At 49.8% G+C, this 17,765-nt stretch overlaps 1 protein-coding gene across 3 annotated transcripts in view; it reads right to left on the minus strand.

The window, feature by feature from the left end:
• The window catches only part of PBX4 (PBX homeobox 4), a 57,451-nt gene that overhangs the window by 18,192 nt on the left and 21,494 nt on the right, over positions 1-17,765 (minus strand). For all 3 annotated transcript variants that reach the window (XM_027548408.1, XM_027548409.1, XM_027548410.1), the window contains exon 2: positions 17,382-17,455. In XM_027548408.1, the coding sequence (XP_027404209.1) occupies positions 17,382-17,455 (74 nt within the window). The remainder of the gene's footprint in view (positions 1-17,381; positions 17,456-17,765) is intronic.

Consider the following 17,765-nt stretch of genomic DNA (forward strand, 5'->3'; position numbering starts at 1 on the left):
AACTGAATGCAGAGTTCCAGAGAGTAGCAAGGGGAGACGAGAAAGCCTTCTTAAGTGAACATTGCAAAGAAACAGAGGAACACAATACAAAGGGAACGTCTGCTGCTACTGCTGCTAAGTCGCTTCATTCGTGTCCAACTCTGTGCGACCCCATAGACGGCAGCCCACCAGGCTCCCCTGTCCCTGGGATTCTCCAGGCAAGAACACTGGAGTGGCTTGCCGTTTCCTTCTCCGATGCATGAAAGTGAAAAGTGAAAGTGAAGTCGCTCGGTCGTATCCGACTCTTAGCGACCCCATGGACTGCAGCCTACTAGGCTCCTCCGTCCATGAGATTTTCCAGGCAAGAGTACTGGAGTGGGCTGCCAAAACTAGAAATACCAAGGGAACATTTCATGCAAAGATGGGCTCAATAAAGGACAGAAACGACAGAAGCAGAAGACGTTAAGAAGAGGTAGCCAGAATATACAGAAGAACTACTAAAAAGCTCTTAATGACCCAGAAACCCACGATGGTGTGGTCATTCGCCTAGAGCCAGACATCCTAGAGTGTGAAGTCAAGTGGGCCTTAGGAAGCATCACTACAAACAAAGCTAGTGGAGGTGATGGAATCCCAGCTGAGCTATTTCAAATCCTAAAAGATGATGCTGTTAAAGTGCTGTACTCAATATGCCAGCAAATTTGGAAAACTCAGCAGTGGCCATAGGACTGGAAAAGGTCAGTTTTCATTCCAATCCCAAAGAAAGGCAGTGCCAAAGAATGTTCAAATTACCATACAATTGCACTCATTTCATATGCTAGCAAGATTATGTTCAGAATTCTCCAAGCTAGGCTTCAGCAGTACATGAACTGAGAACTTCTAGATGTACAAGGTGGATTTAGAAAAAGCAGAGGGATCAGAGAAAAAAAATTGCCAACATCTTCTGGATCATAGAAAAAAGCAAGACAATTCCAAACAAAAACACATCTATTTCTGCTTCATTGACTACTCTAAAGCCTTTGGCTTCAGCAGTACATGAACTGAGAACTTCTAGATGTACAAGGTGGATTTAGAAAAAGCAGAGGGATCAGAGAAAAAAATTGCCAACATCTTCTGGATCATAGAAAAAAGCAAGACAATTCCAAACAAAAACACATCTATTTCTGCTTCATTGACTACTCTAAAGCCTTTGACTGTGTGGATGACAACAAACTGTGGAATATTCTTGAAGAGATGAGAATACCAGACCACCTTACCTGCCTCCTGAGAAACCTGTATGCAGGACAAGAAGCAACAGTTAGAACTGGACATGGAAAAATGGACTGGTTCCAAATTGGGAAAGGAGTATGTCAAGGCTGTATATTGTCACCTTGCTTATTTAACTTACATGCAGAGTACATCATGTGAAATGCTGGGCTGGATGACTCATAAACTGGAACAAAGATTGCTGGGAGAAATATCAAACCTCAGATATGCAGATGTTATCACTTTAAGGACAGAAAGTGAATAAGAAGTAAAGAGCCTCTTGATCAAGGTGAAAGAAGATAGTGAAAAAGCCAGCTTAAAACTCAACATTCAAAAAACTAAGATCATGGCATCTGGTCCAATCATTTCATGGCAAATAGGTGGGGAAAAAGTGGAAACAATGTCAGATTTCATTTTCTTGAGCTCCAAAATCACTGCAGATGGTTACTGCAGCCATGAAATTAAAAGGTGCTTGCTCCTTTAAAGAAAAGCTATGACAAACCTAGACAAAGTATTAAAAAGCAGAGACGTCACTTTGCTGACAAAGGCTCATATAGTCACAGCTATGGTTTTTCCAGTAGTCATGTATGGGTGTGAGAGCTGGACCATAAAGAAGGCTGAGCACCCAAGAATTTGTGCTTTCCAACTGTGGTGCTGAAGACTCTTGTGGTGCTGAAGACTCCTTGGACAGCAAGGAGATCAAACCAGTCATTCCTAAAGGAAATCAGTCCTAAACATTCATTGGAAGGACTGGTGCTGAAGCTCAAGCTCCAATACTTTGGCCACCTGATGTGAAGAGCCACCTCATTGGAAGAGACCCTGATGCTGGAAAGATTGAGGGCAGGAGGAGAAGGGAGTGACAACAGTGCGTATGTTACGGCAGGCGTACACACGTTAGAAGTTTTGTGTCTTCAAAGTTGTGCGTTTTTGCGAACATACCGTGGTCCCAGCTGTGGACACAGCTCTGCTGAGCAACTCTGGGATCTGTCAGCGGCCCCCGTGTGGAGCCCTTTGCCGCTCTCAGCACGGCCCAGCCGTTTCCCAGCGCCCTGTCCCTGGCTTGACTGCGGTCATTAGCACATGTCACATGGGCACATTAGCGTGCAGATGACTCGTTACTATCAATTACGACAAGCTCATTTCCGGTCCCAGGGGTGCTCCTCCGCTCCCCCAGGGCCCTAGACTTTGGAGCGGGTGGCTCTGGAGACCGGGAGCTCAGCTCAGGGACACTGTCAGAGGCATTCAGAGGAGGAGCTGGGATCTAAAGCAGAGGCACTCCCCGCCAAACCACCAAATTTCCATATGTTCCCAGTTTACTGTGGGTTTAAAAACCACACAGTAAGGTAAAATAAAATTATGAATGTCAACACATTATGTTTTTTTATAAGAAACAGTATGGAACTGCTATGGACTAACTTGTGTTCCCCAAATTCACACATGAAACCCCAAATGTCCATGTGAAATAGGGCCTGTGAAGAAGTAATTAAGGTCAAATGAGGTGATAGGGGCAGGGCCCTAATCCACAGGACCGTGGCCTTGTAAGTGGAGGACAGGGCTTCCCTGGTGATTCAGACAGTAAAGAATCCACCTGCAATGCAGGAGACCTGGGTTCCATCCCTGGCTCGTGAAGATCCCCTGGAGAAGGGAATGGCTACCCACTCCAGTATTCTTGCCCGGAGAATCCCATGGACAGAGGAGCCTGGCGGGCCACAGTCCATGGGGCTGCAAAGAATTGGACACGACTGAGTGACTAACACTTCATTTCAAGCAGAGGAAGAGAGACCTCTTCCATCTACAAACCAGTAAGAGAGCCCAGACTAGGAACTGAACTTGCTCCAGGCAATAGTACACCAATGAGCAGCGGAGTTCCAATAAAAGTGTTTACCAAGACTGTGGTCTGGGACTCTGCTCCTCCGTCTGTGTGTCGCTGAGCCTAACACGTGTCTGAGGAGGAGCCCGCGCGTGCGGGTCCAGACGGGTCCTCATCCCTCTGCTTCACTGCCTTCGGGTCCCCCCGTCCCTAGAGTGCCTCTGGACCCTTCCCCTTCCCTGACAACTTTTCTTCTATGCGTGCAGTACAAAGCAGGAGATTTTAGTGTGTTTCCTTCCGTTCTAATGCAGACAAGGACTCCTCTAAAGGTCATGTCTGGTCTGCCTTCTGTCTCCGTAAAGGCCAGCATCGTGACAGGGTAGAGTTATGTCTATTGGATCTAATGAGATTTTTGAGCTTATTCTTTTAGACTTCTGCTGCATTTTTTGTTTCCCTTTCCTGGTTTCCTTCCTTGCGTTTCGCATTGGTCCTGGGCAGCAGTGAGCCAGAACGCTTCCTGTGTCCAGGGGCACACTGCGCCTGGGTCACTCCCAGAGGCTGTGGGTGCGGCTCGGGGGTGCCCTAGCCCCACGCACAAGGTCCAGGTGAGGGGCAATTCTGCAGTGACACCCTCGGGGGCAAAGCTGCTTCCTCTCACACATGTGCGGGAGGCCTGCCTCCCTGCGTGTCACGACCATTCTCAGTCTTGGGGTGGGGATGGCGCTGCTCCCCTGAAGGAGTCTGGACATGAGATGCTGAAGGAAAGCCCCGTATGTGGTAAAAGGCTCATTCCAGGTGCTCCCATCGAGGGAACATGGAGGCGCTAGGCAAGGAGGAGGGGGTCGGGCCTGGCTTGTAAGGGAAGAGCAATCCATTGTCACGGGAAGATCCATGTAGTGAGGAAGCAAGGCCCTTCAAACCCCAACAACGCCAGGTTGGTGGCATCACAGATGTGGCAGGAATCCAGGCTGCGGGCGCTTCCTTTACAGAGAAGGCAGACCAGGCTTTCTGACCCAGGACTGAGCACCTCAGCCAAGGCAACAGCATGGGAACAGGGGGAGGTGAGGTGATGCCCTGAGGAAGGCAGGGCATCAGCGACTGGGGTGAAGAGGTGGGCTGGGCAGGGTGGGGGGCAGCACAACGAGAGGGCGGTGTGGGCAGTGGGAGGCACCCCAGGGGCCCAGGGACCCACCCTGAAGGCATGGGGCCAGAGCAGGAGCAGCAGGTGGCCCACCCCCCGGCCCCCACGTCCTCAGGTTCTGTTCCGGGAAGCTCCCTGGCACTGCTTCCTGCTGCCCACTCTCCTCACTCACTCAGCTCCAACCTGGCCGCCTGCCTGTCTCCCAGGCCATTCCTGCCTCAGAGACACTTTCCCAACGTGGAAGCAGAGATGTCCCATCAGGCAGGTCCTGGCTCAGGTCAGGTCCCCTGGGGAGACTGACCTTCCCAGCTGCCCACCCCACCGCCCCACTGCCTGAAGGGGCTCTGAAGGCCACAGTGGTCTCTGCACGGCTGTGTGGGACCACCCTGCTCCCCAGGGACCCAGGGACTGTTGCTGGCTCCTTCACTGCCAGGGCTCTGGTTCCCGTAACATTCCTGGCCTCACGGAATCATGGCCCAGAAATAGGGACCTGTGCCAAGAAACCTCTCCCCAAAGGCTGGCAGGGCATTTTAGGGACCAGCACTACCAGGCCCTCAAGGAAGAGAGAGCACCTCCTGCAACACTTTCAGAAAAGAGAGACACAGGAAAACCAGCCGCTCACAGATGGAGACTAAAGGTGGGGGCTCGCAGGCAGAAGCCACAGCCCCACGCGTCCATGACCAGAGCTGAGACAGTAAAACGTGGCCAGCAGCCCCAAGTCAGCAGCATCTGTGTGCACGTGTGAGCGCAGATACAGGGGCCACAGCCAAGGAGACTCCCCTCTGAACACGGGGGCTTCCAAACTCTGTCAGTAAAAATCACCATTGTCAATGAAAAGCAATGTAAATCTATCAACATAAAGCACCACAGCAACCCCAAAGAGAAAAAGCATATCTCAAAAGATGCAAAAAGAAACAAATCGATTAAAACAACACCCGTTAATGATAAAAACCCTTAGCAAACCAGGAACAGAAAGAACCCTCCTTAACCTGATAAGGGGCATCTCCCTAAAGCGCGCGTGCACACACACACACACACACACACACACTTGGATGTACTGGGGACCCTTTTGAGGCACTACTTCAAGTCAGACAGTGTCCTGTAGGTGCCAGTCAAGTGGATGGGACCAGAACCTGGAATGGGACAGACAGGCAAAGTAAAGATGGGAGACGTCACCTACTTACAGGCTGAAGGGCATCCCTGTGTGGCTGGAGTCACCCAGGGAGTCATTGATGCCACTGACAACTCCCCTCTCATCCTCTACCTCACCTCCAAACTGGCTTCCAGGTGGGGTCAGTGCTGAGCAATGGCATTCGGACCAGCTGGCCACCCGCACTGCCAAGGGGCCTTTAGATTCTTGCTTCCTGGGGATAACTTGGAACACAGCCTGCTGGTGTTGAGAACTGTCTGCATTTACCTTTGAGGCAATGTTTCCCAGGTCAGTTCTTTAAGCAAGATTCTAGATGAAGCCTTGTTTGATTAAAAAAAATTTTTTGTATGTTATTTCTTTGGCTGCACAGGTCTTAGAGCAGCATGCAGGATCTTTAGTTGAGAGGCATGAGGGGTATTTTAGTTGTAGCATGGGGGATCTAGTTCCCCGACCAGGGATTGAACCCAGGTCCCCTGACGAGTCTTAGCCAGTGGACCACCAGGGCAGTCCCTGAAGCGTTGTTTCAAATCACTAGACTTTCTCAGTCCCATGAAACTGAAAGTGTTCATCTCTCAGTTGTGTCCAACTCTTTGTGACCCCAAGGACTGTAGCCTGCCAGGATCCTCTGACCATGGGACTTTCCAGGCAAGAATACTGGAGGGGGTTGCCATTCTCTTCTCCAGGGGATCTTTCCAACCCAGGGATCGAACCTGGGTCTACCACACTGAAGGCAGATTCTTTACCATCTTTCCCATAGGACTTCCCAAAGAATATTTCTTTAGGGAGTGCCCTGGTGGTCCATTGGTTAGGTCTCTGCGCTTTTACTGCCAAGGGCCCTTATCAGGAATTAAGATTTCACAAGACGAGTGGTGAGGCCAAAAAAAGCAAAAAATCAAAGGATATTCCTTTAGCAAACACTCATCAATTTCTGAAATCACAGCTGACATGAACGTTAGATATTCATCAGACTGAAGGGGTATAACACTATGAAAATTTCCATCAGTTCTAATGAATCCTTAGTTAAAATACATCACAACCTAAGTGCTGAAATCTCAACCAAATATGCAAGTCGTTTTCATTTCAATACACGCTTGCAGTTGTTAACTAAAGGCCTGTGATTCTGTCATAAACTACTGAACTGCTGATGTTCAGTAAAAACGGCATGGAGTTTGCTTTAGCTTTGTCTTCTTGTGGCAACAGGGCAAAAGGACAAGACAGAGAAGTGTTGTCATAGAAAATGCAGCCAAGTAACATGTCTAGAAAACTAGTCCACGCTCTCCTGTGAGGCTTGGAGAACATTTAAGAGCAACAGCCAAGAAAAACAGCACTTATGGATGGCTTCTGTCTACCTTAAACAAACTTATTTCTTATCCCAAGAAATGCTCTAATTTCAGCAGAACGATATCTAGAAGCTTCTGAAATTGGTCTACCCAAGGTGTGACCTTTACTTTGCCGAGTCCTGCACAGGGAGTGACAGCCCAGCAACACGCACAACCATGTCCAACCCATTCCCAGGCTGGAAATCAGATTTTCAGGCCCGCCCTGGACCTAACTCCCTGGGATTGGCCCAGGGACTGCTGTCTGAGGGATTGGCCCAGGGACTGCTGTCAAGCAGGTTCTGCTGCTGCTGCTGCCAAGTCGCTTCAGTCGTGTCTGACTCTGTGCAACCCCATAGATGGCAGCCCACTAGGCTCCTCTGTCCCTGGGATTCTCCAGGCAAGAACACTGGAGAGGGTTGACCATAAAAAGGAGCATTCTCTGTCAAGAAAGGTTAGTCACTTTCACACCATGACCAGGTTTACCGATATTGACTGTGGGCCAAGCCCGTAACTGGGCTGGGATACGCTGCAGGCACGTCTGTGCATTCGTGGGCCGGCGTTCCAGGAAGGGGATCAGGAGACACACCAGAGACAAACCCGCAGGATAATTTCAGCGAATGGTTAAGCCCTAAGAAGAAACTGCAAGAGAGGTACAGACACTGCAAGAAAGTGATGCTTTATAAGAATCTGTGTACTAAGTCCTTAAGCTGTGGGCCCCTGACTAAAATCCATCAATCTTGAGTGGTTTGTATAAAAGCTTTATTGATAAATAATTCAGGTGACATACAATCCACCCATTCCCAGTGACTAACTAACTGGTTTTCCAGCACTTTCACCAGGTTGTACAACCATTGCCTAATTTTTCACCACCTCAGAGAGACCCCAGGCCCAGCAGCAGTCACTCCCGAGCCTCCCACCCAGCCGCTGGTAACTAGTAACCATCTCCTTCCGCCTCTTCTGGACAGTTCACATAAATGGAGCCACATGCTATGTGGACATTTTCGTCTGGCTTCTTTCCCTCAGCATAGAGGTTTTTTCTTTTTTAATTGAACTATAGTTGATTTACAATGTTTCAGGTATACAGCAAAGTGATTCTGTTATATATACATTATTTATATAATATAGAAACATATATATCCTATTAACGTACTATATATGTTATATGTATAATATATATATTTCTCAGGTTATTTTCCATTATAGGTTATTGCAAGATATTAAATAAAGCTCCCTATACTATACAGTAGGGCCTTGTTGTTAGAATTAAGTTTTCAAGGTTCATCAATGTTGTCGTTTGTGTCAGAAAACTTCATTTCTTTTCATGGCTGAACAGCAGTCCATCGAACAGATGGACCATATTTTGTTTCTCTGGTCATCATCATGGACATTAGAGGTTTTTTTTTTAATTCTTGATTTGTGTATTTGTCTATACGAATCCATCTGTCTGTCCAGTAGAATTTCCCCAGTGATGGAATGTTCTACATCTGTACTGTCTGATATGTGAACCACCAGGCATGTGGCTGCTGAGCACTGGAGATGTGGCTAGTGTGGCTGAAGAACGCCTTATTTTGATTTTAGTCAATTCAAATGTAAATTGTCCCTGGGGGATGAACCGTTCATAGATGAACAGTCTATGGCTGCAGAGGAGCTATGATAGGCTGGTCAGAACTGGAGGCTCAATTCACGAGTCACCCTGAGACTGTGGGGCCAAGAAAGGATACTCCAAGCAACCTGAAAAATAACCCCCAGCTCTAGGAGATCCGCTTCCTGCGCAGCCACAGTGAACTACTCCTCAGGTCCCGCCGATCGCAGAAGGGGCCCGGATTCCGAAAGAAGTCACACACTTGCCCAAAGGGCAGTCTTTGGGACAGACCCAACCAGAAGGCTGAAACTACCGATCACGATGTTACAATTGCAACAGCTCTGAGTGGCTGAGGAGGAAGGGAGACATAAGTAAAAAAACAAAATCAAAAAAATGCTGGATGACTATGCCTGAGAGCTCCCACCCAGGCCCGGGGAGCAGCGGTGAGAAGGGTGGTCCTTTGCGTGGCGTTTACACCCACTCTGCTGACAGCAGCTGCCGGTGCTCCTCGGCTCCAGAGCAAGGCTGGCAGAGCTGGGACGTCTCGCTCCTCAGAGACGAAGTGAAGCCCAGAGGTGTGCTCCAGGCCAGCACAGGGGACAGGCAGGCTTGGAGGAGACAGGGCAGGGCACTCTGTGCGGATTGCCTGGGATGCCTGGCAGCTCTTCCAGGCGCTCCAAGAGCCAAAGCTTTTTACACAAGCTGGCACTCGAGCTAATTTGCAGGTACAGCCTGACCCACACCAGAGTGTGTGGCTGTTCCTGCTCCGAGGCTCAGGCACTTCACACAGGCTCTGCTTCAGTCCTTGTCAGCACCACACACCTGAAACCCAAACACCTCAGAGTCCTGTCCTGCACACAGCCCCAAGGGTTTCAGGAAGAGGACTGGGCCAGTGCTGGGTCCTCCCAGCTAACTTCAAAGATCTCCAAAAAGGGTTTATTAGTTCTCCTCAGGAGCGCTAACCCTAACCCAATCTTCCTGAATCCCATGAGATGTACAAGGTAAAAGGATTTCACTTAATAGGTATCAGTCACCAGAAACTGCTCTTAATTCAACAAAAATACAAGCTGTGTACACTGTGTGTCGGGTACCAGGGCAGTCCTAGCACACGGCCAGAGACCCTGCACTCACGGGAGGAGACAGATGCCAGAGACCTAGGACACGGCCAGTCAGAGACCCTGCACTCACGGGAGGAGACAGATGCCAGAGACCTAGGACACGGCCAGTCAGAGACCCTGCACTCACGGGAGGAGACAGATGCCAGAGACCTAGGACACGGCCAGTCAGAGACCCTGCACTCATGAGAGGAGACAGATGCCAGAGACCTAGGACACGGCCAGTCAGAGACCCTGCACTCACGGGAGGAGACAGATGCCAGAGACCTAGGACACGGCCAGTCAGAGACCCTGCACTCACGGGAGGAGACAGATGCCAGAGACCTAGGACACGGCCAGTCAGAGACCCTGCACTCACGGGAGGAGACAGATGCCAGAGACCTAGGACACGGCCAGTCAGAGACCCTGCACTCACGGGAGGAGACAGATGCCAGAGACCTAGGACACGGCCAGTCAGAGACCCTGCACTCACGGGAGGAGACAGATGCCAGAGACCTAGGACACGGCCAGTCAGAGACCCTGCACTCACGGGAGGAGACAGATGCCAGAGACCTAGGACACGGCCAGTCAGAGACCCTGCACTCACGGGAGGAGACAGATGCCAGAGACCTAGGACACGGCCAGTCAGAGACCCTGCACTCACGGGAGGAGACAGATGCCAGAGACCTAGGACACGGCCAGTCAGAGACCCTGCACTCACGGGAGGAGACAGATGCCAGAGACCTAGGACACGGCCAGTCAGAGACCCTGCACTCACGGGAGGAGACAGATGCCAGAGACCTAGGACACGGCCAGTCAGAGACCCTGCACTCACGGGAGGAGACAGATGCCAGAGACCTAGGACACGGCCAGTCAGAGACCCTGCACTCACGGGAGGAGACAGATGGCAGAGACCTAGGACACGGCCAGTCAGAGACCCTGCACTCACGGGAGGAGACAGATGCCAGAGACCTAGGACACGGCCAGTCAGAGACCCTGCACTCACGGGAGGAGACAGATGCCAGAGACCTAGGACACGGCCAGTCAGAGACCCTGCACTCACGGGAGGAGACAGATGCCAGAGACCTAGGACACGGCCAGTCAGAGACCCTGCACTCACGGGAGGAGACAGATGCCAGAGACCTAGGACACGGCCAGTCAGAGACCCTGCACTCACGGGAGGAGACAGATGCCAGAGACCTAGGACACGGCCAGTCAGAGACCCTGCACTCACGGGAGGAGACAGATGCCAGAGACCTAGGACACGGCCAGTCAGAGACCCTGCACTCACGGGAGGAGACAGATGCCAGAGACCTAGGACACGGCCAGTCAGAGACCCTGCACTCACGGGAGGAGACAGATGCCAGAGACCTAGGACACGGCCAGTCAGAGACACTGCACTCACGGGAGGAGACAGATGCCAGAGGCCAGGAGCCGCCGTGGAGCCAACGAGAGCAGCAGACATGGAGGCAGTGCCTGGGGCCTGTGGGTGCAGGGTTCCCTCCCTGAGCCAGAACAGCGTGTGGAGGGGCAGCACGGGGCCTGGCTATGGGTTACTGGGGTGCAACCCTCTCTCTGGACTCCACTATGCTCATCTTCAAAATAGGAGTGAAGTAAATGTCTGCCTGGGGCCACTGGAAGGTTGGGGCAATGATGCTGAAACTCGCGGAGCTGCCCTGCTGGGGCCCACACCCCATCAGTGCCTCGAGTTTGTGCTCAGTCGTGTCTGACTCTCTGCGATCTTATGGACTGTAGCTGGCCAGGCTCTGTTCATGGGATTTCCAGGCAAGAATGCTGGAGTGGGTTGCCATTTCCTCCTCCCGGGCATGTTCCAGAGCCAGAGATCAATCTAGTGTTTCCTGCATTGGCAGGCAGACTATTTTATCACTGAGCCACCTGGGTACGGGCCTTTAAATCCTCTGTGCAGGTTTGGTTTTAGTTCTTATCCTAAACACTTGTCGCAGACATTAGCCAGAGGCAAATTTGGGTTAAATAAAAAAGCCGATGTGGGGCTGCTCTGGTGGTCCAGTGGTTAAAACTCTGCCTTGCAATGCAAGAGACACTGGTTTGATCCACCCTGGTCCAGGAAGAACCCACGTGCTGTGAAACAATCACAGAGCCTGCGCTCTGCAACAAGAGAAGCCTCTATGATGAGAAGCCTGTGCATCGCAATGCAGAGCAGCCCCTGCTCTCTGCAACTAGAGAAAGCCCCTGGGCAGCAACGAAGACCCACCACAGCCAAAAAATAAAATCAACCTTTAAAAAAAAAAGCAGCAGCTGATGTGCCATCTCCTGCTGTGAGTGCCCCAGGAGGCCCAACCCCCAGGACTGCTCACTGGGCAGAGGCCCCCAGGAACCCAGTGCAGGGTCAGGACCGCCAGCAGTTTTCTGGTCATTCCTGGTCAGGGCGTTGGGGAAAGCTCAGGCAGAACTGAGATCTCGCTTCTTTCCTTTATGGTCCGTCCTGAGACGGGAAGGCCGGCGGCCCGCGTGTTGGACACACAGTACTCCCATGACTGCGCTTCCTGCTAATATGAAAAGACTCCTGGCCACACTGAGCCTGACGTTTAGGCAGCTCTCGGCAGTCGTGATGGCTTGTGTTTTTCAAGGCTGAGTGGTGCTGCTCCATCCTGATGCCATGCCCCCAAATGTACCAGGCACCCTGATGTTTGAGTCAATCAGTGGAAAGGAAGCATGATTTTCTGGAAAAAAAAAAAAAGCCCAGATCTGACACGTGGCCTATACTGTGGGCCCCACAGCTGCCTTGGGACTCAGGCTGGGTGGGGTCAGAAGCCCTGAGTGTGACCCCTACAGCCTGGGAGGATGGGCCAGGGCAACGGCGTGGGCTAAAAAGGGCACCTCAGCCAGTCCTGATGGCAGTAAGTGTCGAGTCGTTCTTTTTCTCCTGAAATTGCTGAGTTGGAAGCTGACTAACGGCTGTTGTCACGTCCGTACATACAGAATCAGATGAAGCAAAAGTAGATGCGCCCAGACAGTGCAGCCGCGGCACTCAGGAAGCAGTTTTCTAATCAGTCCCAGCACCTCGCTGATGGGAAAAGCTTGTCAAGAGCCACAGCTTCTTGAGATGACAGCTGATGAAACGACTTTTAAAGATTGGTTATTATTTGCATAGCTAAGTTGTCAATAAAAACCTCAAGGATCCACACAGCCGAGGCGCTCTGACGATAGGGCCAACTGTTTGGGGCCGTGGGGAGCCCCCAGAGGGCTGTTTCTCCCCTCCAGGGGCAGGTGGGGGCTGGCTGGGCGACAGCACGTCTCAGAGAGAGGCACCAACGCTGCACGATTTTGAGGAAGGTGATCGACATCACACAGTCCACCTGGTGCTAAGGAGCACGTGACTGTGCCAGGAGCTCCAGGCGCTGGACACACACCACGTGTCCCGAGGGCAGTGTCTTCCAGCCCACGGGACTCCTGGGTTGTGCTGCTTTTCAGTTGCAGGAATGCTGCTTATCTGGTTCATACAGAGTTCTGGAGGGAGGTGCTGTGAGGCGTTGAGAGCAAACTTGTTTACAAACCCCCCAAAAGCCCAACCTTTGTTTACTGGAAGCCATAATATCTGCACCCCATAACAGAAATAAGGAACACAAATAAAAACATACATGAATAAGGAACAGAGAAGACAGACCACTAGACATTCAGACACCTGTGAGAAGCACCTGAGCAGGAGCTCAGGGGTGGGGCATTATAGGCCTGTTGGGCAAAGGCCTGTCCACAGGGCAGGGCGACCTGGCTCGGGCCGTTGGAGGCTGAGGAAGGTGAGGAGGGCAGCCGGCAGGAGTGGGCGGGGATCCGGGTCAGGGGCTGAGGTGGTGAAAAGGGATCCACGTGGGGAGGAGGAGGGATACACACGAGACGGGAGGGGTGACTGATTAAACGAGTAAAGCAGCAAGGGTGGCGGGCGCAGGGTTCTGACTGTCAGAGAGGTGAGTGACCAATCCAGAGAGAGAGAGAGAGTGAACCCTGTGGTGCTGAGCTGCGATTAAAGACACTGAAGTGAGCGCGTTTCCTGGTGGTCCAGTGGTTAGGACTCCATGCTTCCACGGTAGGGCGCATGGGTTCCACCCTCGGTTGGGGAACTAAGATTCTGCGAGCTGTACCGCATGGCCAAAAACAGAGAGAGAGAAAGAGAAGAGATAATAGTAACTCACTGTGTTAAATAATACTCCATGAATCAATAGCGATACAAAACCCAAAGATGAATAAATGGGAAATTTAATAAGGAGTAGTCTTAGAGTACCTCTGACAGAATACTTATTACAAAGGGAAAAGGAGCGACTTTAAAAAGGAGAACTCTGGCAGACACCACCTTACTTGAGTTATCAGAGTTAGTCACCAAGAGGGGACAGAGCCACTGTGGGCACCACTGACCAGTCTTTGCGTGACAAGAGGCATGGCTTCCTTTTGAGGATGTGTAGTAGAAGTCTCATCATGGGGAAACACCATGTAAGCCCAAAGGAAGAGGGCTCGCCTGCGATCTTCAAGATGCTCAAGGTCATGAGAGTCAAGGAAACACAGGGGTCTTATCACAGATGCAACAAGACCAAAGAGATGTGACAACTAAAGGCAACATGAGGCCTTGACTCTTTTTGTCCTTTTCTCTAAAAGACATCACTGGGACAACTGGCAGAGCCTGAACAAGATCTGAGGGTTCCTTGGTGGGTGACGTATCAGTGTTCCTCTTCTGACCATGATGGTTGTTCTGTGGGTAAACAGGAGACGGTGCCCTGTTCATTGGAAATGTGCTCAAGTGTGCAGGGGTCATGAGGCATCGCGGCAGCAACTTACCCTCCAACAGTGCAGAGAGAAAATTTATTTGTGCTATTCTTGGAACATTTATGTAAATCTGTGATTGTTTCCAAATAAAAAGTTAAACACGCATAAACAAGCTTATCAGAACAAACGCAGACCACTCAAACTATAGTGGCTTTGTAAACCAAATGGAATGTAAGTTTCTGGGTTACAGAGTGCATGGAAAGTAAAATAATTAAAAAAGAAATACACCACAAGCTGGGCTTCCCAGGTAGCGCTAGTGGTAAAGAACCTACCTGCCAATGCAGGAGATGTAAAAGATATGGGGTTGATCCCTACGTCAGGAAGATCCCCTGGAGGAGGGCAGGCAACCCACTCCAGTATTCTTGCCTGGAGAATCCCATGGACAGAGGAGCCTGGCGGGCCACAGTCCATAGGGCTGCAAAGAGTCAGCAAGGATTGAAGCAACTTAGCACACACACTCATACCACAGGCTAGTTCTTACGAAAAGTCTCAGTTTAGGAAGATGAAAATGTGTGGAGGTGGATGTGGTGATGGCTGTACAACAATGTGCATGTACTGAATACCACTAAACTGTACACTTAGAAGTGGTTGAAGGGGTAAATTCTATGTTATGTATATTTTATCACAATAAAAAATATTCAAACTGTGGGAGGAAAAAAAGAATATTATGTCCTTACAGCATTTGGGTGAAACTTAAATAGGTTTAAAATTGAATTTCTCTTTCAGTCATCAGATAACTATTGGAGGCCAGCACTGCACCCATAACCTTACATCTATGAACTCACACAGTCTTCAGTCATCATGAGCTAAGTGTTATCACTGTCCCCACTTCACAGGGAAGGACTAGGGACAGGAGCATTTTCAGTCACGTGCCAAGGTGATGGAACCAGAAGCAAAAAGGAATTCAGGCCATGTCACTGCCCTCTGCCACTGTCCATGTCAAGTATACATCAATCTTGCACCAATCTTGAACTTCCCTGGTGGATAGGAAACCACCCACCAATGCAGGATACATGGGTTCAATCCCCAGTCTGGAAAGATCCCACAGGCCGGAGGGCAACTAACCCTGCACCATCACTACGGAGCCTGCATGCTCTGGGCCCGCCAGCTGCAACTGCGGGAACCCATGCATGCCTAGAGCCTGTGCTCCGCAACAAGGGAAGCCCACATAAAGCAACGAGGACCCCGAAATAACTGAATTAACAAATAGAAAAAGAAACATACTTTTGTACCACATATGTACTTTCTACAAGCCCCAGTCTTACTGAAGAGCTGTGCTCTAAAGTGACACGCAATGTTCAAATAACTGCTCTCAAGAGACCAACTCACTCTAATCAAGTGACAACCCTTCTATTGAGGACTTTAGTTTTAAAGATATCTTCACCATATTTGCTGGCTTCTCTTATAAACCATCTTCAGGGGACTTCCCTGGTGGGCCAGTGGATAAGAATCCCCCTGCCAGCCCAGGGGACACAGGTTCGATCCCTGATTTGGGAAGATTCCACATGCCGTGGAGCAACTAAACCTGTGTGCCACAATTACGGAGCCCATGTTCCAGAGCCCACGAGCCGTGACTGCTGAGCCTGTGAGCTGCAGCTTCGGAAGCTCACGTGCCTAGAGCCTGTGCTCTGCAACCAGAGAAGCCCCCACAACGAGAAGCCCGTGCAAAGAAGAGCAGCCCCTGTTTGCTGCAATTAAAGGCCTGTGAGCAACAACGAAGACCCAGCGCAATCAAAAGTTAAAACAAACAAACAAACAAACCTTCAAACTGTTACTAACCTTTACCAAGTGATCAAGGCCAGAACTATCAGTGGTAGGATTTATTGACAGCACATACCTCAGACATGATTTCTGCCAAAGACGCACAACCTCAGTCTAATTATGCAGAAGCAACGGACACACAACTGAAGGACTCTCTATAAAATGACTGAGCAGTCCTCAGCACAAGTATGAACGTCATGAATGAGGAACAACGAGGGAGAAAACTTCACAGATGGGTGGTAACTGAGGAGACTCGATGACTACATGCAACGTGGATCCTGAAGCAGAAAAAGGGCATTTAGGACCAAACCCAGGGACATTCAAATAGGGCCTGTTGCTCAGTTACAGAGCATTGTACCAACGTCAGTTTCCTGGTTTTAATCACTGCACAATGGAAACAGTGACAGACTTTGTTTTTTTGGGCTCCAAAATTACTGTGGACAGTGATTGCAGCCATGAAATTAAAAGACGCTTACTTCTTGGCAGAAAAGCTATGACAAACCTAGACACATATAAAAAGCGGAGACATTACTTTGCTGACAAAGGCCTGCTCAAAGTTATGGTTTTTCCACTAGTCATGTACGGATGTGAAAGCTGGACAATAAAAAAGGCTGATCACCAAAGAATTGATGCCTTCAAACTGTGGTGCTAGAAAAGACTTGAGAGTCCCTTGGATAAAAAGGAAATCAAACCAGGCAATCCTAAAGGAAATCAAGCCTGAATTGGAAGGACTGATGCTGAAGCTTAAGCTCCAATACTTTGGCCACCTGATGTGAAGAACTGACTCACTGGAAAAGACCCTGATGCTGGGAAAAATGGAAGGCAGGAGGTGGGAGAGGTGACAGAGGATAAGGTGGTTAGATGGCATCACCGACCCAATGGACATGAGTTTGAGCAAACTCTGGGAGATAGTGAAGGACAGGGAAGCCTGGCGTGCTGCAGCCCATGAGATCGCAGAGTCGGACACGAATTAGTGACTGAACAACAACGGTTTTGAGGGTGTTGCCACTAGAAGAAGCTGGGAGAAGGGTATATGAGAATGTTCTGTACTAGTTTTTCAACTTTCTGCAAGTCTAAATTAGTTCAAAATAAAAAGATTTTTTTTTTAAACAAAAGAACTTCCAATGGCAGAAACTTCCATGGGGCTTACTTTGGATGCTTAAAACAACCAAAACACAATTATTCTATTTTCCGAATTCTGTCATGGTAGATCCTTTTGTAAAACAACGGAATGCCACAATGCCTCTGACATCTTATACACAGAATGCAGCTGCTTGTTACTTGCTGGCAACAGTACTTCTCCGGTTACAAACTATGAAATAAATGAGGGTAATACACCAGAAAGCGGGGCTGTGACAAGTCAGAAGTGAATCATCTGCACCACTGCTGCCAGAGAGGGATGTGACGAGCAAGATGGCTCAGGATGCGTGTTAGGACTGAGCCCGGACCAGAGGTACAAAGTGGCTGTGGGTCTGGATCCACACAGGAAGCGCCTTCTCAATGGCCTACCTGTCTTTTCCTTGATCTCACAGAGCACGCTGAAGAGCGCAGGCTTCATCCGATGGCAATTCAGAGCGTGCTTTCTGAAAGAGAGGGGACAGAGGCGCGCGTGAGAAGGTGAAGAGTCATTCTGGGCACGAGAGTAAAGATCCTCCATATCGAGCCTGCCAGTTCTGTTGAAATTTCCTATGAAAGGACAGAACTGATGTGTTTCAAATAAATTCAATTTGTACCAAATCTAAACAGTAATATTCAAATATTCAAGACATTTCTCCTTAAACACTGCAAATTCAAATAACACAAATATGAAATTTCAAAGTCCAGTAATTTGAAAGCTGTTCACATGTTGCCCTATTTATTTATGCCTTTCAGTGCATAAGTAAAACCCCAACG

The sequence above is a fragment of the Bos indicus x Bos taurus genome, chromosome 7 (assembly GCF_003369695.1).
Source record: "Bos indicus x Bos taurus breed Angus x Brahman F1 hybrid chromosome 7, Bos_hybrid_MaternalHap_v2.0, whole genome shotgun sequence".
In the NCBI taxonomy this organism is placed as follows: domain Eukaryota; kingdom Metazoa; phylum Chordata; class Mammalia; order Artiodactyla; family Bovidae; genus Bos; species Bos indicus x Bos taurus.